At 45.0% G+C, this 22,475-nt stretch overlaps 2 protein-coding genes across 2 annotated transcripts; one reads left to right on the plus strand and one right to left on the minus strand.

Moving 5' to 3' along the window:
• Window positions 1-1,078: 1,078 nt before the first annotated feature.
• Window positions 1,079-15,020, minus strand: LOC129754758 (dolichyl-diphosphooligosaccharide--protein glycosyltransferase subunit STT3A). Its single transcript, XM_055750983.1, has 6 exons — window positions 14,929-15,020; window positions 14,512-14,843; window positions 13,329-14,440; window positions 2,286-2,693; window positions 1,750-1,969; window positions 1,079-1,689 (listed from the first exon to the last, which is right to left on the minus strand). The coding sequence occupies exons 2-6, from the start codon at window positions 14,597-14,599 to the stop codon at window positions 1,355-1,357; spliced, it is 2,163 nt and encodes a 720-aa protein (XP_055606958.1). The 5' UTR covers window positions 14,600-14,843; window positions 14,929-15,020; the 3' UTR covers window positions 1,079-1,354.
• A 2,739-nt stretch (window positions 15,021-17,759) lies between these two features.
• LOC129750977 (vacuolar protein sorting-associated protein 18 homolog) lies at window positions 17,760-21,082 on the plus strand. The gene is made up of 3 exons (XM_055746211.1): window positions 17,760-18,332; window positions 18,397-20,686; window positions 20,755-21,082. Exons 1-3 carry the CDS (start codon window positions 17,898-17,900, stop codon window positions 20,994-20,996), a joined length of 2,967 nt encoding a protein of 988 aa, XP_055602186.1. The 5' UTR covers window positions 17,760-17,897; the 3' UTR covers window positions 20,997-21,082.
• Window positions 21,083-22,475: the final 1,393 nt, after the last annotated feature.

A 22,475-nucleotide genomic window follows, 5' to 3' on the forward strand; every position in this document is an offset into this window, starting at 1 on the left:
ACTTGAGCGTTGACGCTACTCGTTGAGCTTTACGCATCCTTCTTACAGCTCTTGCTTCGTAACACTCCCTATCCTCCGCCAGAGTCATGTTGACGGGAATATTATGCCTGCGATGACAAAAGCTGCATCTGCAGATATGGTCCTGTATGCACAGGAAACTCGCTTGGCTATCAGTCGATGTGTGCTCCGTAATTTGGATCTTCGGCGATCTACCTCTGTGGCGCTCCCCCGTATCGTAGTTTCGACATTTCGCAAGGAGACGTCTCTTGCTACTCTTTGGACCATGGAAGTTCGGCATAATCCAGGCCGATGAATCGATGCACTCTCACAACAGTATTTGACATGCGCACACAAAAATTAGGCGATTGTGGACCATTACTCCGAGTTATTTCAGCTGCTGTTTCGAAGATGCCGTGTGTCCTCCAATAGTAATCTCCATTGGCTTTTGTTGATCACGAGCAGAACTTTGGTTTTTTGGTAGGCTATCTAAAGTTTAACTTCCTCTATCCAGATGTCACCCCTTCCTAAGGATACCGTTGCAAGGTCACCTCCTCGATTGTTTCGCCGGTGATCAAGAGCACGATGTCGTCTGCACATCCGACTATTTGACAATGTGTTACAATTCACCGTAGTCTTTATAAGTCTAGTCTACTTCCCGCAAAAGCTGTTTTCGTCCATAATTCCATAGCTCGTCACGGTCAGTTGAGTCGAACCGGTCTGATGAGTGATGCATCTCATGCGAGGTTTATCCGAGGCGGTTTACTTTAGTAAGGTAGTAAGTGAAAAAAAGGAGTTTTGTGATATGTTGCAATGCAGGACCACTTTTTTGAAGGTTCATTTTTTTATTATTATTATTGTTTATGGTACGTGTAACTTCGGTGTAGAATAACCACCAAATGGACTGGTTTCGATGCGTTAAATGCTACGTTTTTGACTTTTTAGCGCTGATTTTCTTCTTCACTTTTGTTTTCCAAATGTTAGGAACCATCTAAGAAGTATGGCCATCCTAATAGTTTAGTTTAAAAAACTACCGGTAGTTTTTCTTGCGGCAGATTACTTTTTTTGTTTCTATATGAGATTAGTGCTTTTTTGTTTTTTTTTTCAGAAGAACTTCGTTCAAATTTGTTCAAATTGCAATAGAATTTATCTACCGAGGTAAGTTATGTGGGTGTGAGTGCTGATAAACTCAATAAGGAATCTTCCCAATCAGAAGCAATATCTTTCACATCATGCAATGGGGGAGAAATAGGCAATAATTAATCAGTTCAGTTGCGCAGTACTGCCGCCAAGATTGACCAAAGCAGACGATGACTTGTTGTTCGAGAATGTTTTGTCCACAACCACCTAACCTCAGTTAGACGCCCCTATTACTCATGTCCTTCACCTTATAGATTCGCACCAGCCAATGTTCGGTAGTGTAGGCTTCTTCGAGAACGTCCAGCTCAAAGTCCTTGTTGCCGATTTCGGCTCCCCGAACCCGATCATACCCGGGGGCCTTGCCACCCTCGGTGTAAACCTGCCCGAACCGATAGTAGCACATTTTGTACATCAAGCAGTTGAGCAGCGTGGGCGAACCCTCCTTGTCGATGCGGAAATCTCCACTGGAGGCGTAGTAATCGGTTTCCTTTATGTGCGCACCCCGATCGGTGCTTCCACCGATTCGAACCATCCACAGGAATTTGTTAATATCTGCAGGGTCAAAGGATAAAATTTAATCTGTAGCAGGAAGAGTTGTCGATTTTTTCTTACCATCCGATGAGTAACCAGTTAGACCGCCGAAAATGACCAGCACGTAGTCGACGTCCAGTTCTTTCATAATTTCGTACGCCTTGTCCTCGGTCGAAGCCATCGCCTGCCCAACCCGGGAAATGTGTGTATTATTCCAGGTGTTGTTGTCCACCAAAATCGTTCGATTAGCCATGGCCGTTATCTGGTAGCCGTAATCCCACCAGGACATGATTCGAGCATCCTACGGAAGTGGAAAAAAGTTAGTCCACCACTTGGAAATTGCTCTCCTCTCCGTTGATTTTGTTAATAGACTTTCAGCGATCAAAGTGCTAATGATCATAGAGATGCTTTTGGAATTGCTTCGAACCACACAAATGGAAATCAGCAGTCGTAAGAACTCGAGGAATCAATTTTAAGAAACTCAACTGGAGTAAACCGTTGTTCCATTCGGCGATTGCTAGCGAATTCAGCCAAACTCTCAAACTTAAACTAATTGTTCATCATTTAAACTTGATTTTGAAAAATTAAATTAAAAAAAAAAACAAAATAAAACTTACATCCGGGGTATTCATCTTCAGCCAGTAGTAAGCCTCACGGAAATCGTCGAAAATGATCCGGCCACCGTCGTGGGATCGAGCACTCAACACGATGCTCGGCGAGCTGTAGGCCTCCGAGGTGACCCAGGTGCAGTGGAAGGTGTAGGTGATCAGCAGCAGTGTGACGACCACAACGAATGCGATCGCAATTTCCTTCTTCATCGGTGCCTGTTGTTCGAACTTCTTGGCCTTTTTGGACTCGGAGGCCTTACCGGTGCCGGACGCACCGGAACTGCCGGAACCACCGCCCATCAGTCCACCGGCCCCGTCCACGTTCCGGATGTACTTGGTAAGTAGGTGCGAGATGGCGATGCCCGATAGGACGCACATGACCGGAGCTAGCACCAACATCAGACGAACCATGACACCCTTGAAGAAAAAGGAGAGACGATTAAATAATGTCCAAGATCAATTGACGAATGAATCTATCTGGATAAGGTCGAAGACCTCAGTGTTGTAGGGTCGACTATTGGCGAATATGACTGATGGTTGTTATTTCAACGTGTTGAAACTCATGGTAGGGCAATTCGTGTATCGACGATCGCTGGTGGCACTGGCAATCGCTAGTGTAACGTGTCTGCATTATTGCACATGTACGGCCGAGGGAACCACAGCCCGTCCTCCCCTTATGAAGACCTTTGCTAACGAACTTGGATTATGACCATGGATTCACTATCGGAAACTGACTCCACTTGGCCAAGGTGTGACGCTGAACCGTGCGGAAGAGCCTGGAAGGCTGGTGGGTCGTAAAATCGCGGTTGCCTATGGGGCACCAGGACCCATCCCCATCCCACAGTATCCCAGTCATTGCTGCGCTAAGCAGGTCACTGGCGAAGTTGACCTGTCTTACCTTGCTACTCGTGGGATTCAATATGAGCAAAATACTCAAAAAACGAAAAAAAAATGACGGAACGGATAAGGGCGAGAGTCAGAATCCGTTCGACGAGAGCGGTTTTAGGCGTTCAACCTGCCAACCAGGTGGACCCGACGGCGGAGTCGGAACACCGAATGAGGTGCGCGCGAACCCGTACGAAGCGCTGGAAGAGCTCCTCGGAACTCCAAGACCCGGGAGCTCCAGTAGAGTTAGTTAGAGGAAGTCTAACATCAACAAGGAAATACGCGAAAATCTGCTCGGACCAGATATCAGTTCGATTGAGAAATGGCCCCCCAGATCTGGAATGCAGTTGCATCAGCAAACGTAGCAATTAAGTGGGGCGGCTAAAGGTGGGGTGCAGTGCAAGTGCACGGAGTTCGGCCATAAGTCGTTCGACTGCACTGGGCAGGACAGAGGCGAGATATGCTGGCGCTGCAGCGAAACCGGCCGCAAGTCGGTCAACTGCAAGAAGCCTGCTAAACGCCCTGTCTGCGCTGGAGACCACACTGCTGAAGACCCTAGATTGTAGAGGTGCTTACGGGGAGAAGCCCCATCGGCTGAATGTGGATCTGGCGAACGTAGGTAACACCAGAACCTACCACATGAACGGGAGCGAATCAACCATAGATGTCACCTTCGGTAGCCCGGGGTTGGTATGCGATTGGATGGTGAGCAAAGCCTACACAAATAGCGATCACTTCGCGATCCGCTATCGGCGGACGTGAGTCTTGGACAGCGGAACGCCTCTGGAAGACAACACAGTTCGACCAGATTGTCTTTGTCGAAGTGTTGCACTGGGAGAAGAACCTGGACAACCTGTCCGCGGAAGAACTGACGAGGGTTCTAGCTCGCGCTTGCGATGACAAGAAGGGCCAAGCGTAAAAACACTAGGCCACCCGTCTACTGGTGGACAGAGGAAATTGCGGGTCTGCGTGCCGATTGCCATAGGGCAAGGCGCAGGATGCAGAACGCAAGAACCCAAGAAGAGAGAACGGAGCGTAGGCCACTCTTCACAAGCGCGAGATCGGCCCTCCGCAGGGGCATCAACGCAAGTAAGAGGGCACGTTTCAAACAACTATGCCGTGACGGCAATGACTGTCCATGGGGCGATGCCTATCGGATAGTCATGGTGCTCCACGAGCTGTTCCCACAGAACGATATTACCCGCTGGCCAACTGTCTCCAGAGTTACACAGAAAATGAGGGCTGACTCTCGGAGAAACAGTTTGGTTTCCGTAGAGGACGCAGCACCGTAGATGCCATCCGCTCTGTCATTGAGGAAGCGGACAGGGCCAGGCTAACGAAGAGAAGAGGGCTCTGCTATTGCGCGGTCGCCACTCTGGACGTGAAGAACGCCTTCTACAGCGTCAATTGGATGAAAATGAGGGTCCCGGCATTTCTGTATAGACTTGTGAAAAGTTACTTCCACAATCGCCAACTACACTATATGATCGGTGAGTGCTTACGAACACCAGAGGTATCGTCGGCTGTTCCACAGGGGTCAGTACTCGGCCCGGTCCTGTGGAACATATACGTTATGCTCCACAGGATCGGGCCGAGTCCTACGAGCTATCCAGGCAGTGGAAAGCTGGATGCACTCCAAGTGCTTGCCCACCACAAAACCGAGATTGTGCTGATCATCAACGCTGATCTCACCACAAACAGGTACTTTTGCAACTGGACCGTGCGACATCGTGTCCAAACGCGCAATTAAGTACTTAAGGGTGATGATAGACGACAGACTCAGTTTTACGAGGCATGTCGACTACGTAAGAGAGCGGCAATGGCCATGGCCGCACTCACACGGATGATGTCGAACTCCTCGGCAATCCGCAGTAGTAAGAGGAGGATACTGGCAAGCGTGACCATGTCAAACTTGCGGTAAGGTGCAGCGGCCTGGAGGCAGGCCCTGGAAAGACAATGTAACCGGCAGAGACTTAGCAGCGTTTAGCGGCTGATGAACTGCGGGTTATCAGTGGATACCGGACCATGTCGTCCGAAGCCGCCTGTGGCGGGCGTCATGCCCATCTCAGTTTTGCTAGACGAGGATGTCTATTGCTACGACAACAAAGACACGCCCAACATACGAGATCTCGCCAGCGAAGACTCGGTGTCCGATTGGCAGCAGCTGTGGAACAGCTCAACGAGAGGAAGGTGAACCCACAGGCTGATCCCGCACATCGGGAACTGGATCGGAAGAAGACACGGTGAACTGGACTTCCTGAAGTACCACTACCGGTTTGGACATGTGGCTTCGCCATATTGCCCAGATTGTGGTAAAGTAGAGGAAACACCCGAACACGAGGTGGTTGTCTGTCCGAGGTTTGCGGCGGTACGTACTACGTGGTGCAGAAGATGTGTACGGACTCCAACACTTGAGTGGCTCTCGACGCCGGGCGAGTCATTCGAATCGGAGAAGGATCATGTCTTCTTCGGGAATCATCCGAGTCGTTGTGTAAAGTCCCGCGCGTGTGCTGTGACAGGCGCGAGTCTAGGATAAGCTGCTCTCGATCGGCACATGACGGGCCTAAAGGTGGCAAACCTCGAATCCTGGAGATAAGAGGTTGGGCTTCGGGTCGTTAGAAGAGAGGTCAGGCCTCGAAACTTCAGGAGGAGAGGTTTGTGTGGTCAACCCCAAGTCGGGTCTTGAGTTGCAAGAGGAAAGATCAGGCCTTTAATCAACAAGAGGAGGGTAGAGATCGGGTCTTGAATCCTACAGAGGAAAGGTCAACCTCGAGTCGATGCAAGTAGGTGTCGGATCTCGAGTCGTTAGAGGAGAGATCAGGCCTCGAGTCGCGAAGAGGAGAGGTTTAGGCGGGAATCTCGAGTCTTTGCGAGCAGATGTCGGTTCTCAAGTCGTTAGAGGAGAGTTCGGATGTTGACTCGTAGGGATGAGAGGTTTTGATGAAAGTGGTCTCGTCAATGAGTATTGTTTGGAGCGCGCTAGCGCGAATAGACCTCCCACTATTGAAGCATAGTGTGTTAAACAGTTCGAGGTGGGAACTAGGCCTGCGCCCCAGGTGGAGTTTAGGGAGTAGGAGGTATACACGGAGTATATCAAGAGTCCCAGAGTAGAAAACTTGGGGGACGCGGTGGCTCGCCGATCCTTGGAATACAATCCGTAAACTGGGATTTACTACCTGTGGTTACCAACTAAAAAAAAGACCAGAGACTAGACAGGGGAATGTTCCTGGCCAGCCTGGAGGTATCACCAGAATTCTTTCTCGATTTTCGCCTAATGCAGATGTGGTTAATTTTATTTTCTGTTCAGCCATCTCGGGATACCCAGATGAATGAGCACATACATTCATGTGATGGGGATCATCATTTTGTTTTTTTTTTTTTTTTGTAAATTCTTTATTTGAAACGGCTCATACCTTTAGGCTTTAAGGAGCCAAACTCATTTTGTTTGATAACAATTGTGTGCTTATATCTAGTTCACTTATTTAAGAAAAGATAGAAGATAGATAGGGAAATGTGAAAATAAAAAGAATTATAGACGAAGATCAATAGCTTTTAGGAAAAGATATATTTCGAACATGTAGTCCAAATCTATCACAGCCAGCACATCTCTCACTGGAACATAGGGTGGTTTTCCTCGGGCCCTTAGGGAGTCTATTAAATTCGTTCTAGCGACAAGATGGACCTCGCACGACCAAACAATATGCTCGATGTCATGGTAACCTTGGCCGCAACCACATAGATTGCTGCCAGCAATATCAAAACGATAGAGTACCGCGTCTAAGGAACAATGATTGGACATGAGACGGGAAAATATACGAATAAAATCCCGACTCAAGTTCAATCTATTGAACCATGGTTTAAGGCTTACCTTTGGGATAATCGAGTGGAACCACCGACCCTTGTCATCCTCGTCCCATTTGCGCTGCCAGTTGACAAGAGAGTTTCTTCGCACCAAATAGTAAAATTCGCTGAAGACGATTTCACGTTGATACGTGTCGCCTTCCATCGCTCCCACCTTTGCCAGAGAGTCTGCCTTCTCATTGCCCACTATCGAGCAATGAGAGGGAACCCAAACAAAGGTGATGGTAAAGCGACGTTTTGATAAAGCACTCAAATTATTTCGTATCTTCTCGAGGAAGTACGGCGAGTGCTTTCCCGGTTTTATAGAATGGATTGCTTCAACAGAGCTCAGACTATCCGTTACAATATAGAAGTGTCCATCTGGCCGTGATGCGATACTGTCCAAAGCCCAGTGAATAGCTGCTAACTCCGCTACATATACAGAGCATGGTGACTGAAGACTGTGAGAGGCGCTATATATTTCGTTGAACACTCCAAATCCTGTTGATTCCTCTATAAGTGATCCATCGGTAAAGTACATTTTATCAGCATCGACGTGTCTATATTTAGCTTCGAAAATTCTTGGAATCAGAAGAGGGCGATGCGAGACCGGGATTCCACGAATTTCCTGCTGCATAGACAAATCAAACTGGACAGAAGAATTGTCGTAGTCTGGGCTACAAACACGAGTTGGAGAATACGAAGAAGGGTATACCTGCATTGACATGAGGACATAGTATATAGACATAAATCTAGTTCGAAGATTTTGCTCAAGTAACCTTTCAAAATTCACAATCACCAATGGGTTCATGACCTCACACCTGATGAGGAACCGAAGTGATAGTAGATTGTATCGATCTTTCAAAGGAAGTATTCCTGCCAAAACTTCAAGACTCATGTTGTGCGTTGTGGACATACAGCCCAAAGCGATGCGAAGACAACGGTATTGGATACGCTCGAGTTTGATGAGGTGAGTTTTGGCAGCCGACTGGAAACAAAAGCTACCATATTCCATCACTGAAAGAATTGTTGTTCGATACAATTTTAAAAGATCTTCTGGATGGGCTCCCCACCAGGTGCCAGTGATTGATCGGAGAAAATTGATTCTTTGTTGGCATTTTCCTTTCAGATACTCAATATGGGCTCTCCAGGTACATTTGGAATCAAACCAAACCCCAAGATACTTAAAACACCTCGATTGAGTGATCGTCCTACCTAGGAGTTGAAGCTTAGGTTGAGCAGGTCTATGTTTCTTAGAGAAAACAACCATCTCCGTTTTCTGAGGGGAAAACTCAATCCCAAGCCCCAAAGCCCAGGAAGACAATCTGTCTAAAGTATCTTGTAAAGGTCTGTGCAGATGAGACTCGGAAGATCCTGTGACAGACACCACGCCGTCATCTGCAAGTTGTCTTAGAGTGCAGCCTTCAGAGAGACAACTGTCGATGTCACTTACATAAAAGTTGTACAAAAGTGGACTCAAACATGAACCCTGTGGAAGGCCCATGTAGGAGATTCTTCTAACTGCAATATCTCCGTGAGCAAAGTTCAGATGTTTCTCACAAAGCAAGCTGTATAAGATGTTGTTCAATAGAGGAGGCAGACCCCGGGAGTGCAACTTGTCTGACAAAACCTCTATTGAGACTGCATCAAAAGCTCCCTTTATGTCTAGAAACACTGAAGCCATTTGCTCACGTTTTGCGTACGCCATTTGTATCTCTGAAGACAGCAAAGCAAGACAATCGTTTGTTCCTTTGCCCCTTCGAAACCCAAATTGAGTATCTGAAAGGAGACCATTTGTTTCCATCCATTTATCCAATCGGAACAAAATCATTTTCTCCATCAATTTCCGAATACAAGACAACATCGCTATTGGACGGTACGAGTTGGGGTCAGACGCTGGTTTTCCGGGCTTTTGGATAGCAATGACTCTCACTTGTCTCCACTCTTGGGGGACAATGTTGTGCTCCAAAAATTGATTAAATAAATTTAACAAGCGAAATTTTGCGGCATCCGGAAGGTTTTTCAACAAGTTAAACTTGATTTTATCAATTCCCGGAGCTGAATTGTTGCAAGAGAGGAGGGCAAGTGAGAATTCGACCATCGAAAAGCTGGAATCCAGATCGCATCTGTCTAGGGACACATTCCGAACAACTTTTCGGTTCGGTGTGGAATCGGGGCAGACTTTTCGTGCAAAGTTGAATATCCATCTATGTGAATGTTCCTCGCTTTCATTTGTTGAAGATCGATTACGCATGTTTCGTGCTACTTTCCACAAGGTATTCAAGGACGTTTCTCGTGATAACCCTTCTACGAATGTACGCCAATGTGCTAGTTTTTTCCCTTTAATCAATTTTTTGAATTGATTTTCAAGGGACAGATATGCTTGGAAAAGATCGAGGGTTCCATGTTTTCTAAAATCTTTGAATGCTTTTGATTTGTCCTTATAAAGCTTGGAGCACTGGTTGTCCCACCATGGGTTAGGAGGTCTTCGACGTACAGATGAATTTGGGATGGGTTTCGTTTGAGCACAGACTGCGCTTTCATGTATCAAACAAGCTAGGAAGTTATACTCTTCCAAAGGAGGAAGAACATTCATAGAATTGATGGCTGTTGTAATCGTGTCCGCATATTTTTTCCAGTCGATGTGTCTTGTAAGGTCATATGCCATATTTGTTTGATTCAAAGTGCTGGCCCCATTGGTGATTGTAATTTTGATTGGTAAGTGGTCACTACCATTGGGATCAGAGATTACCTTCCACTGGCAATCCAATGATAGTGAATTTGAGCAGAGTGAGAGGTCAATTGCACTTGGTCTTGCAGGAGGTTTAGGTACTCGTGTTTTTTCACCCGTGTTCAAAATTGTTAAATTGAAAATGTCACAAATGTCATAAATAAGAGTAGAACGACTATCGTCAATTTGTTCTCCCCAGACAGTTCCATGTGAATTGAAGTCACCCAGGATCAACCTTGGCTCAGGAAGTACTGAGCACAGGTCCTCTAGGTGACTTCGATCCACTGCAACTCTATGAGGCCAGTACAAACTGACAACGCATAAGTCCTTACCTCTTATAGTTGTATGACATGCAACAGCTTCAATTCCTCCTGATAAAGGGAGGTGGATTCTAAAAAAGGAGTGGCGCTTATTGATCCCCAAAAGCACCCCTCCATAAGAATCGTTGCGATCCAGACGGATAATGTTAAAATCGTGGAAGGAGATGTTTGATTCGGAAGAAAGCCATGTTTCAGAAAGGGCAAAAATATCGCAACTAGTTTCATGAAGAAGAAATTTGAACGGATCCAGTTTAGGGATAATACTACGACAATTCCACTGTAACACAGTGATATCTCCGACCTCTCGGCGTAAATTAGCCATCGAGAGAGATAAACACTGAAATGAGGGGCCAAGTTTGCATCAATTGCTTTAAAAATGTCTTCACAATAGGAAGCATTGAGAGTACAATGCTTCTGATTGATTCTGATACGTTGAAGAACTTGAAAACTCCATCCAAGATATCCGACAACTTAAAAAGTCCCGTTTGGGAAGTTGATTCAGGTGAAACTACGTTGGGATTGAAGGTATTAGATGTTCCCGCTACTTCGGGTTTATTTTGAGGTGTAAAACACATTCGGAATCCAGGAGGAGATGGTTTTTCTTTCTGTACAGTTGGCGCTTTTTGTCTTTCGACGACTGGAGGGTTCAACGTGACTATTTTTTTGGGGATTCTGGTGTTCTTAGGAGCTGGTTTTGGACGTTTCCGGGAATTAGCAGTAAACACAACTGGAAGTTCTTCGTCGGCTGTGTCCGTGTCTACATTGTCAACTGGCAATACAGCAAAAATATTACTCGAATGAGTTTGGATCGGAGGCGCCGCGCCCTTTAAAATGGCGGCATAAGACCGCCTTGACCGTTCCTTTAAAGAGCGCTTTTGATTATCCCAGCGACTCTTAAATGCCTCACACGAAGAGATTTCATGGGGTGAGCCCCCGCAATAGACACATTTCTGTTCTATTGCTGAGCACGCTCCATCCCCATGATTCTCCCCGCATTTGGGGCACCGCGGCTTGTTGCAGCAGTGCGACGCAGTGTGCCCCAACTTAATGCAATTTTTACAATCCATTGGGCGAGGCACAAAGAGTCGCACAGGTAATCTTAAAACTCCGTCAATCAAAACGTAGTGAGGGAGGGCGGTACCCGCAAAGGTCACACGGAATGAGGCCGAAGGGGAGTACTTTTTAACTCCATTCACGACGGTGGCAGTTTGGAGTTGGCGACAATCCAAGATATCGACCGAAGTCGAATCAAGGCTCCTAAACTTACCAACGCCGTTGGATTTAACGTACTCCGCCTGTAGGCTCATTTCAGTGATCACGCCCTCGATCTCTACGTTTCGAGACGGGATGTAGACGTGATATTCTAGGTTTATGAACTTGCTGGCCACAATCTCATTTGCGGCTTTCCAGTTAGCCACCACAACGCGCAGCTTGTTCGGACGCAATTTCGTAACACTGGTTACAGAGGGCCACCTCGCCAGATCTTTGGTGATCTGAACCACATTTAGATGTTTACCGTTCGCTTTGGGCCGGATGAAAACCACCCATGGCCCAGAGGAAGATGAGCCCTCTGTATATTGTCGGAGCCGGTTGACTCTCCTCTCAACAGGGGATGATGCAACATTGTCATCCATCCGAGAACGATTTGCATCTGAAGGACCGGCATCAACCGAATCCTCCAGATGCTCCTCATCTTCATAGGAGACATTTGCATCATCCCCAGTTGGAAGGTATAGTCCCCCGCCTTCGCTCATATTTCTCAACGGGAAAACGAATGTTCTCCGTGTTGAAAATATGAGCGAAGCTCAAAATGATCGAAATATATATATTTAAAGGGAAATAAGATAGAGGAAGTAAAAGTGAAAAAAGAATAAAAAAAGAACTCACTATTTTTTGCACTTATTAGAGTGGTATTTTTTTCCAGTGTATATGGACTGCTCCAACCACGTGGTCCTCCGTTGATTCTCCAAAACAACGTCAGCCGAAGAACCCAACAAGACGAGCGCAGGCCCTTCCTCTTTGGTTCAAGATGGTTGCCACTTCTCGACTCGGTCTCGGGCGAGAACGACCAGTTTGATGATGATGAAGGTAATGATGAAACTCTTAGTTCGCCGAACAATGGCGGCGGACCTCGTGGTGATCGATCAGCAAGGCAGAAAAAACCGCTTTATTCACCAACAATTGATGATTGTACCCCTTCTGTGGGCTGGGGTTAATCAATGTCGCCGCACAAAACACCAACCGTCCTGACGGCACGAATCCCCGGATTTTTGGACGAGATCTCTTACACTTTGAGTCGCGAAGATCGGGAAACTTGAAAACGCGACTTTATGGCTCGAGTGATGCGAGACGAATGATCATCATTTTGTTGTTGGCACTAAATTTCGCAAACATCTCTCCGTTTTCGCTCATCAGTCTTAGTAATATTGAGCTCAAAGTCTTGATTATTGGATCCAATCCTTACGTTGAAGTCACCTAAGTGGATTTGAATGTCACCTATCGGATCACGATTCTCGATCACGCATCCGAAAAAAGTACCGACGTGATGGCACCACTCTCAGGCCAGAAAGGACGAACCATATAGACTTAGCATGCCGCTCCACTTTAAATTAACTAATGGGATTAGCAAAATCATTTCTTAACCCAGTATGAAAACAGCATACAAGATCGGCAACTCAATTGAGAATCGGTTGGTCTTCCTCCTGAAGGATAAGGTCCCGCACGAAGATATATCTGGAATCTATGAAATTCCCTATAAAAGTGATCTACCTATATAAGAAATGTGTGCGAAAAACTTCATACGCATGAGAGTCGATGTTTATTAGTATCTTCGAGAAACAGCTAATAAATGAAGATGACCCACCAACTATGAAGGTAGCCCCTTTTCACCATCACCAAAAGGAAAATTTCGTAACTAAACCATCTTCGACGGATACGACATTGAATGAAAAACAGCCATTACTGGGCTCGTAGAGCGTTAAGAAACTTTGGTACTTTTTCGGTTAAACTGAAGAATACTTTAAAGACACTTAAAATGATGAAAATTCCGGAAAACTGCGATTAATTTAAAGCTTTGAGGAAAAAAGCTACTGAAGTGCTAACTTCTATAACTTTTAAATGCCACATAACCAAAAATAGACGTGATAGAAAAAAGTGATAGTGAGTTTTGGGAGGTATCTACTCGCACTACCATTTAGATTTGAGTAATAATGTCTTGCCAAACATGGGACTACTAAGCCATTTATATCTATTCAAGATAAAGGTAAAACAACTTACCGCAAAATAAATCGAGGTAACGCCGTACAGGATGATGAAGATGTTGGCATCGGTCAGCTTGGCGAAGCAGAAGTACAGCCCGGCCGGAAACAGGAACACCAGTATCTGCAGATCGAAGTAGAACGAGGACCAGGAGGTAGGCTGATGTTCGGACACGGACGCAATGATGGGAATGTGATTTTTGGCGTAGGAGGGATCCAGAAGGGAATAGAAACGACCGGTCCAGGGTGATATTTTACCGGTTACCGTTAGGATTAGTCCGAGACCTATCGAGATGGAAGCGATGGAGAGGACCAGAGCGTTGAAAAGGATATCGAAATGTTCTTTGCTCATGCGGGATCGAACGTAGTCAACGAAAGCATGCAGCTGGCACAATCCAAAAGCTCCGAAAGCGAGCATGTGTTCGGAACTTTGCACCGGTTGAAAGCCGACGAACGAGATTTGCATCGATAGGATGGTTCCGATGGTGTAGAGCGTGCTGTAGGCAATGTACACCCGATGGGTGAATCTTCCGGTGGCCATCAGAGCCAGCACGTGCAGGGGAATCAGATTGATTAGGAACACGTATCCTCCCCAAGACGAGACCATGTAGAAATAGGCCAAAGCAGCCATCGTAGCCCAGAAAATGGCACCCGTTTTGACGGCTTTGATCCACATATAGTACGTCAACAACATACAGAAGATTGCGATGCCTTCGTTGTCGTAAGAACCGGCCACCGATCGGGAAATATAACCCGGAACGATAGAAATCATGGCAGCAGCCACCAGTCCTGCTCCGGTGCTGTGAATTTCCTTCGTCAGCAGATACGTTACAATAGTTGTCAAGGACGAGAAAAACGGTGCTAAAAACACGCACACATTCCGGATGTCCACCGTAATGTTCAGCAGCCACATGATGCGATAAAGCGTGGCCGAGGTCACCATTAGCCCGGGATAGATCGTTCCACCGATGATACGGCCCAAAGGATACCAGGCTCGGTCATCGAACCAATTGTGGAAACTGTAAAATCCCTGCTCCGCCAAATACTTCGTTGTGCGATAGTTAAAATATGGATCAAATTCGTGAATCACGCTTTCAAACCGGAGCACCGAAAATAGACGCGTAGAGAAGGCTGAAAAATTCCAGGAACCGAGTGTTATCATTGATAAAAGTAATAAATCAAAAGCACCAAAGCAAACTTACAGAGAATCGCAGCCGTGGTCAAAATTCCCATCTTGACCAGATGCTCCTGCTTCTCGAGATTCATGCGTAGCTTGGAAACCTGCTCCATTTTTAAGACCGGCTGCTAGCTAGTTCCCTTTCGATTTCCAAAAAAACTTAAACAATAATTCTGTCTTTTGACTAGAACCCTTCACCAGACGACCCCGACAGAGATGATTATCAGAGAGGTATAAAGATGAAAAATTAAAGATGTCGCCTGCCCGACAGACTCCCCCGGGCAAAGGTTGTTTTCCCTGGTTCGAAGCGACCTCCCTGGAATTCACTTGCTCATGGCGATTTCACACACCGACGGCCTACGGAAGATAAAATAAGATACTTTTAGGGCCATTTATTACGCGAAAAACGGTTTAAAATCACTTTTAAGATAACAAAACTTACAATCGATCGAAAGCCGGCGTTCCAACACAAACGAAAAACCGAATAGGAATGGCGTGGCACTTCGGCATCAACAGAACCGGACTGACAGAAAAGATGTTTTTTTTCTTCGGGTGACAGCTTTATTAGGGTGGTTCATGAATTTTTCGCTAAATTTGGCTGCGTTCTGACACGATTTGGGATCAGACGTTAGCACTGTTCAGTGGTTCTGAATTCAAATTTGGAATAAAAAAATAATGTTCCTATTCAAATTTTGATGTTCTAATTTGAGGATAACAACTAAGTTAAGTAAATACCATATACTTTTTGTTTAACCTCTTTAATAATTGATTAATTTAACAAAAAAAAGTCAGGAAGTAAGATAAAAATTTAATTTAAAATAATGTTTAAAAAAATCTTCCGATGTGTCTCGAATAACCTTGAAAAACTCATGATATTAACTTCCTTTCTTTGATTTTCCATGTTTTTTTTCTTAAATTTTTTCACGTTTAAAAATTTCATAATTTTGTGAGGTACGAAATGTCATTGGCGTTTTGAAAACGGATCATTTTGTAGATTACCCAAAAAAATGACAAAATTTCATCTCAACTGGAAATAATTTTGAGATGCCTCATGTGGTAGTTTTGCATTTAGAATACATTTAATATAAAACTAAGCAATCGTTGTGAACGGGGGTAGTTAGTTGTCAACCAACCAAGCAAATGGAATAATAAAGATTTATCCACTCAAGCCAGTTTCTGATGAATTCATTACAAAGATTCTCAGGTTACAACATTGGCGACGAGTCGAACCCACCCGATGATAGAACGGATGAGTGAGTTAAGTATGAGTATAGTAATTTTTTCAAAACGCCATAAACGTGGTAAGTAAAATCTCGATAGTAGCTCTGTTTTGAAACGAATTCCAATGGGAATGTAATCCGAAAGCTCAAAGGAGTTTTGAAAAAGCCCAAAGGGGATAGAGAACGCCTCAAAGGAGATTGAGAAAATATCTCAAAGGAGATTTAAAAAAAAGCCTCAAAGGAGAGCTAAAATATCTCAAAGGAAATTTAAAAAAAAGCCTCAAAGGAGAGCTAATATGTCTCAAAGGAGATTTAAAAAATGCCTCAAAGGAGAGCTAAAATATCTCAAAGGAGATTTTAAAAAAGCCTCAAAGGAGAGCTAAAATATCTCAAATGGAGATTTTAAAAAAGCCTCAAAGGAGAGCTAATATACAAGCCTCAAAGGAGAGCTAATATGCATATCTAAAAGGAGATAAAAAAAAGCCTCAAAGGAGAGCATTAAAAATCTCAAAAAGAAGATTTTAAAAAAATTTGAGGAGAGCTTATATATCTCAAAGCAGTTTAAAAAATGCCTCAAAGGAGAGCGTTAAGTTTCTCAAAGCAGTTATTATGAATTCCTCAAAGGAGAGTCAGAATATTTCAAAAGGATTTAAAAAAAGTGCATCAAAATGTCTCAAAGGAGATGCTGTAAATAAAATTTCAACAAATTTTTCAAAACTTGTTTGAAAACAATTATTCGGCATAGAAAAAAAGAGTAATCTATCATTACTTAAATGTCAATAATTCTCACATCTATGGCAACCATTCGTTTCATGGCAACTCGTGTTCTATCAAGATGCGCTGTTTTTTTTGGCTTAACTAGCGGAAAAAATATTTTATCAGCTAGACTTCTCGATGGTTTTGGGGGTTTCCTTAGGAGGAAATAATATGTGTCGTAGAAAATTTAACTAGTATGAACAAATTAGTATTGTAACGATAATCTCTCTTCTACGTTTTACGCAAGCGATCAAGAAAGGCCTGAGTGACTGTGACCGGTTGTGCCGACCGAGCTTTTCGCCCAGGAAAAGTATCTGAGCCGACATCATGAATATTTTGAAGGATCCTTCCCGCAAGTACTATAGAAGACCAGCAGGTGGTCCGGTTCCAGGTATTGCAATCGAACTGAATTCTCCGAAAGCTGTGGACAGTGCCTAGGCCCCAGATAATTTCAATGGTCATGGCGAACGTATTTAGCGTTTTCCGGATTGGCAAGTTCATTACGAACCGAAGCTTCGGAGCATCAACAAGCGAAACGTGATTGGTTTTCTAGTCCAGAATATGGAGCAAGTCCTTGGTAACACTAGCGGAACGGTTCGATCGATGGGATACGCCAAGGATCTCTTATGGAAAAGACTACCGTTTTTGGCTTTATTCACAATTGAACGGAAACCACGTAGTCCGAATTCGAGAGAAATATGAGTTACGGGATGAAGAGGACGATCTCCGCAAACCTGCCGCATGAACAATCCGACGTAGGCCAATATGGAAGAACATGCATAAGTGGGCGGCGGTCTGATGATTGTTCAAACACCTGCAACTGCAAGGTTTAGGATTGAGGATAAGCCAACCATTTCTAGTGAGCTGAAGAGGCCTCCAACAGCAACTTTCAGAGACCAAGGCTGTTCCAGACAAATAAATGTTTTTTTTTCTGAATTTCAAAAGAAAGGGAGATGTGGTAGTTTTTGTCTGAAAAATCAATGGAAATCGGTCTCCAATGGTTTTTTTTTCAAATATCCTTAACATTGAAATTTATTTATTAACTCCGTCTAATGTGATGATTTCACCTGATAATGGATTGAAAATTGTAATTTTACACCTTTTCTAAATATTTTTAGCAATAACATTTGAACGGAAAAGGTTTTTTAATTTACATTTTTTTTTTCAAATGTGCATAAAAAAGTACCGGAACATAACAGGTTAATTTTTTTAATTCGACTGCCAGAACGCAGCCATTTTAATTTCGCGAGAGAGCAAAAAAGTTTAAAACGGGAGAGAAATCGCTATCACCCACAAATCATAACAAAAACAATCAGTGATTCACCGAGATTCAGCTTGTTATCGATTTTTCCCGATTTTCCCAATTATAATTCCGCTTTTCTCGGATTAAAGTAGCTTAAAAGTTCCCAGTTCTTAGCTGAGACACCGGTTGAAGATGGCCTCCATGTTCGACCAGTACTCGTCGGCCCTGATCCGGGAGAACACGACGGAACCGGCGGATGCACCGAGTCGGGCGGTACCTCAAACTTCCGGCTACGTCAGCATCCGGACCAAGCGGGAGGTGCCGATCTTCGCGAAGCAGAAGATGAATCTGAATTTGCCTGCGGGGATTCTGTATCTGTCGGTTCAGAACGATTGGGTAATTATATTGATGACGAATTTAACGGTGCTCAGGATGAACATCAAGCAGCCGGATAAATTTACCGAGGTTCCTTTGGATAAACATGTGGGGGGACTGAAGCCGAACAATTTGTTCCTGGACCCATTGGGTGCGCATCTGTTTGTGACGTTTGCGCCCAAGTCCCCAGGGTTTACACCGGAGGTGCTGTATCTACAGCGGAATAGCTTCAAGCCGAGATTTATCTCGAAGGTTTGGATTTGGAGGAAATAGATATTTTAGAATTTTTTTTAATTTCTTTTTTTTTAATTTTCAGCTGAAAGATCAAGATATAACTGCCTTAGGGTTTAACTACTCGAATACATCTGAAAGCATGACCGGGCCGATTTTACTGGGGACTAGCAAGGGAACCATTTGGGAAGCTGAAATTGGAATTGAGGGTGGCGATAAGTTGGTGCAGCAGGTCGTTCGGCAGGTTTTCGATGTTAGTTCTGCTGGGGAGAGTCGACCGATAACGGGGATCGAATTTCACATGAGACAGGAGCAGAGAAATTTGCACTGCATAATTTTGGTTTTAACGCTGGATCGGATTTACACGTTTCACGAAACGATTCGGCAGGCGGATTCGAAGATGACCACGGGAATATTGCAGCGAGTGTTCAATTCTTACTTGAATATCCCGGAGCAGCTGAACGATTTCGAGCATGTCGATAGTAAGCTGAACTACTCGAAGCTAGCTTTTAACTACGAGGAAGATTTTCCTAAGAGTTTTGGATGTTTAACTGAAGATGGAATAAACTTCCAGGAGATCGATCCTAAAATGGACACGCCACAGTTTGTGGTACAGAAGGAGTTGATTCCGTATCCGGAACAGGATGATGCCCAGCAGATGCCGGAAAACTCCTATAAGGTGAAGCAAAAAACCAACACACCGTTGACATTTTCGTTAACCGATTTCCATGCAATTTTACTGTACGTGGATCACGTGACAGCGATTTCGCTTTTAAACTATCAAGTTGTCTACGAGGAATATTTCGTGGAGCAGTACGGAAGGCTTGCGAATGTGATCAAAGATGTGCGGTCCAATGTTACGTACGTTTACAGCAATAAAATGATTTTCCGTTATAAGATTAACAATGAGCAGCGAAACGCTTGGCGTCTTTACGCGGATCGACAAAAGTTCGACCTGGCGTTGCGATACTGTAACGACAATCCGGCCCATCGGGATATCGTTTTGGTAAAGCAGGCTCAGTCGTTTTTTGATCTCGGAGACTTCCAGGAAGCAGCTCGCATCTACTCCAATACTCAGCTAAGTTTCGAAGAGGTTTGTTTGAAATTTTTGCAGCGCAATCAAAACGATGCCTTGATGCTGTATTTGACAAATAGGTTGATCAAATTAAAGCCACAAGAGAAGACTCAGATTACGATGTTGATCGTTTGGATGGTGGAACTGTATCTGATCGAGATTTCACGATGTTCCGGGGAAAACGTCGAGAGGGAACGCAAATTGCAAAAGGAGTTTGATGCTTTCATGCAAACAGCAGTCGTGGTCGATTGTATGAAGAAAAATCGATCGGTCATCTACGATTTGATGGCTTCCCATGGGGATAGTCACAATTTAACAGCTCTGACAACGATCCATCAGGACTACGAAAGCGTGCTGCAACAGTACGTCAATCAGAATCGATTCGAAGACGCCTTGTCCGTCTTAAGAGCCCTTAGTCAGCAAGATCTGATTTACAAATACGCCCCCATTCTAATGGAACAATTACCCGGAGAAACGATAGGAGTTTTGATCACTCAAGGCAAGCGCTTGGACCCCATCAAATTGATCCCGTCACTGCTTTGTTTAGACACTCCAAGACATGTGACCGAAGTAGTAAAATATCTAGAATTCTGCATCCACTCGACCGGTTGCTCAGAACAAGCCATCCACAACTTTTTGATTCAACTCTACAGCCAACATTTCCAGGAAAAGCTTCTAACGTTCCTGGAAACCCAGGGCAAAGACATCACCATGATCAGCTATGACGCTCACTACGCCCTTCGAATCTGTCTAAAACTCCAAATCAAAGACGCTAGCGTCTTTCTGCAGGGCTTGCTAGAAATGTGGGTCCCAGCAGTGGAGCTAGCCCTCTCCTTCGACATCCAGCTGGCCAAAGCAACCGCATCGCAATCCAGCGATCCAACCATCCGCAAAAAGCTATGGCTCATCATCGCCCAGCATGAAATCCGAGGCAAACACGAAAACGTCCAAGAAGCGCTCAAAATCCTCAAAGAGTGCGAACTGCTCCGGATCGAAGACCTTCTCCCGTACTTCTCCGATTTCCAAAAGATCGACCACTTCAAGGAGGCGATCTGCGAATCGCTCAAGGAGTACAACATCAAAATCCAGGAACAACGCAAGGACATGGAAGACTCGGCCAAATCGGCCGAACGCGTTCGCTCCGAGCTGCAAACATTCCGGAACCGGTCCGTTACCGTGGGAGCCCAGGAACAGTGCGCCGTCTGCGGCGTTTATTTGCTGTTGAAACCGTTCTTCATCTTTCATTGTGGCCACAAATTTCATGGCGACTGTCTGGAACGGCAACTTTTGCCGCAGTTGAGTAAGTTTCCTCCTTTAAGAAAAAACTAAACCCATTTAAAACTGACGATTTTTAAATCCTTCCAACAGATCCCGAAGTGGTTGGACATCTGATGTCGCTGAAGCAGCAGCTGACGGTGGCCCAGAATCAACCGTTGGACGGTGGCAGCCAAACGGCTGCGGATACCATCTCCAGCAGCAAGGAGCATCTGAAAACGCAAATCGAAGACATTCTGGCATCGGACTGTCTGTACTGTGGGGAGGTGATGATTCAAACCGTGGATCGACCGTTCATCGAAAACTGGGACCGGGTGGATAGCGATTGGCAGTGAGGAACCTTAGGCATTATCGAAAGCTATACTGTGCATATTTAATCCAAATGGTATTGTTATAAAATTTTTTGATTCCGTAACTCAAATGCTGTGTGTTTATGTGTGGTATCCGAACAATCTGAACAGTAATCGCGAAATTTATTAGCTGTTTGAAATATTTTACGAAGTTTAGACGTCTCACTATTGTAACCAGTGCGTTGTGTGAGAAGCCCAAAATTAGTGAGAATCACGGAATAAATGTAAATGTGCACAGGAAGCGCTATGGGGAATGGAGGCGGACTGTACCTTACACCACCCACGCCATACGCAAATAATGTCCAGGTAATGGTCGGGTAAGATGCTGACCAACAGAGGGCGCTGATTGAAACGCACAAATGGGCAGCCATAGGATGGCTTCGAAAGCGGCGCAATGGGGCGAAACCCCAGAACGGGGCCGAAAGTTCAGATCCGGGACGATGACCTACAGCTACGATAATCACTCCACAAACAACGTCCATAGTATACGGTTCAACCGATAGTACTTGTTGTCAAAAATAAGCACACTACAACCAGGTGAGAAGTGATTGCTGCCCCGGAATCCTAAGAGATGATGAACTGGCCCACTATATGGTTCCTAATCCCCTTTCGTTTTGTCCCATTGCGCCAACAGGACCCCTTTTTGTTTGTCGGATTTGAACTCTTCCACTGGAGGACTGCTGCTAGTCTGGAAATAGCCAACAGATAAGCGAGACAAATCATAAGAGGCCCCGTCACGACAGCTGAGTAGTACCCGCCACACCCAGGCAGCCGTCAACGCCGAGGTGTCCAGCATTACTCACCACATCCAGGTAACCTTTAACACCTGGTGGTCCGGAAATCCAAAGGGTCAACCAAAAAAGGGCCGCGCCAGAAGCCGACCGAGTAACTCACCTTGCGCCGCAGCGTAGTTCAACGAATGGAGGCGAGAGTGAGTGAGTTGCAGGAGCAGCCTCGAAGTTCATTATTGGCAATCATCTTCATGGTAGCAAGAGTCCATTTTTGTGAAGCCTTAAACATTAGTGGAAGAAATCATCTTGTCGACCTAATCATCAATAAACGAGGAAAGTTCGTTTTTACAAAGCTCAGTGTTTTCTTGCGCTAGCTAGAACGCGGATAGCCGATCCTGAGGCTTATTGAGGGGGGTTCTCATTGGTGCTGGGCAGGCTTATCAACCCATAGGTTATACTGTGTATAATCTTCTTCAGAGAAGAAGCACAAAGAGAGATCACATACCTCCCGGTTGTAACTGAACTGGCCAAGAAGAGGCAGGGCATAGACTACGAGGATGCCGATGGAGAAAGGAGAATCCAAGAAGAAAGCTCGCGATGAAGCCAGAACAACTCCTTTTAATCTAAAGCGCGGAATTCAAGATGCTATGGTTTTATTCCGGGATTTTCATCCCTTTCAAGATACTGTGGTTGAAAATACGTCCTAAACGAGGAAGCGGAGCTAAACGGAGCT

The sequence above is a fragment of the Uranotaenia lowii genome, chromosome 1 (assembly GCF_029784155.1).
Source record: "Uranotaenia lowii strain MFRU-FL chromosome 1, ASM2978415v1, whole genome shotgun sequence".
Lineage (NCBI taxonomy): Eukaryota > Metazoa > Arthropoda > Insecta > Diptera > Culicidae > Uranotaenia > Uranotaenia lowii.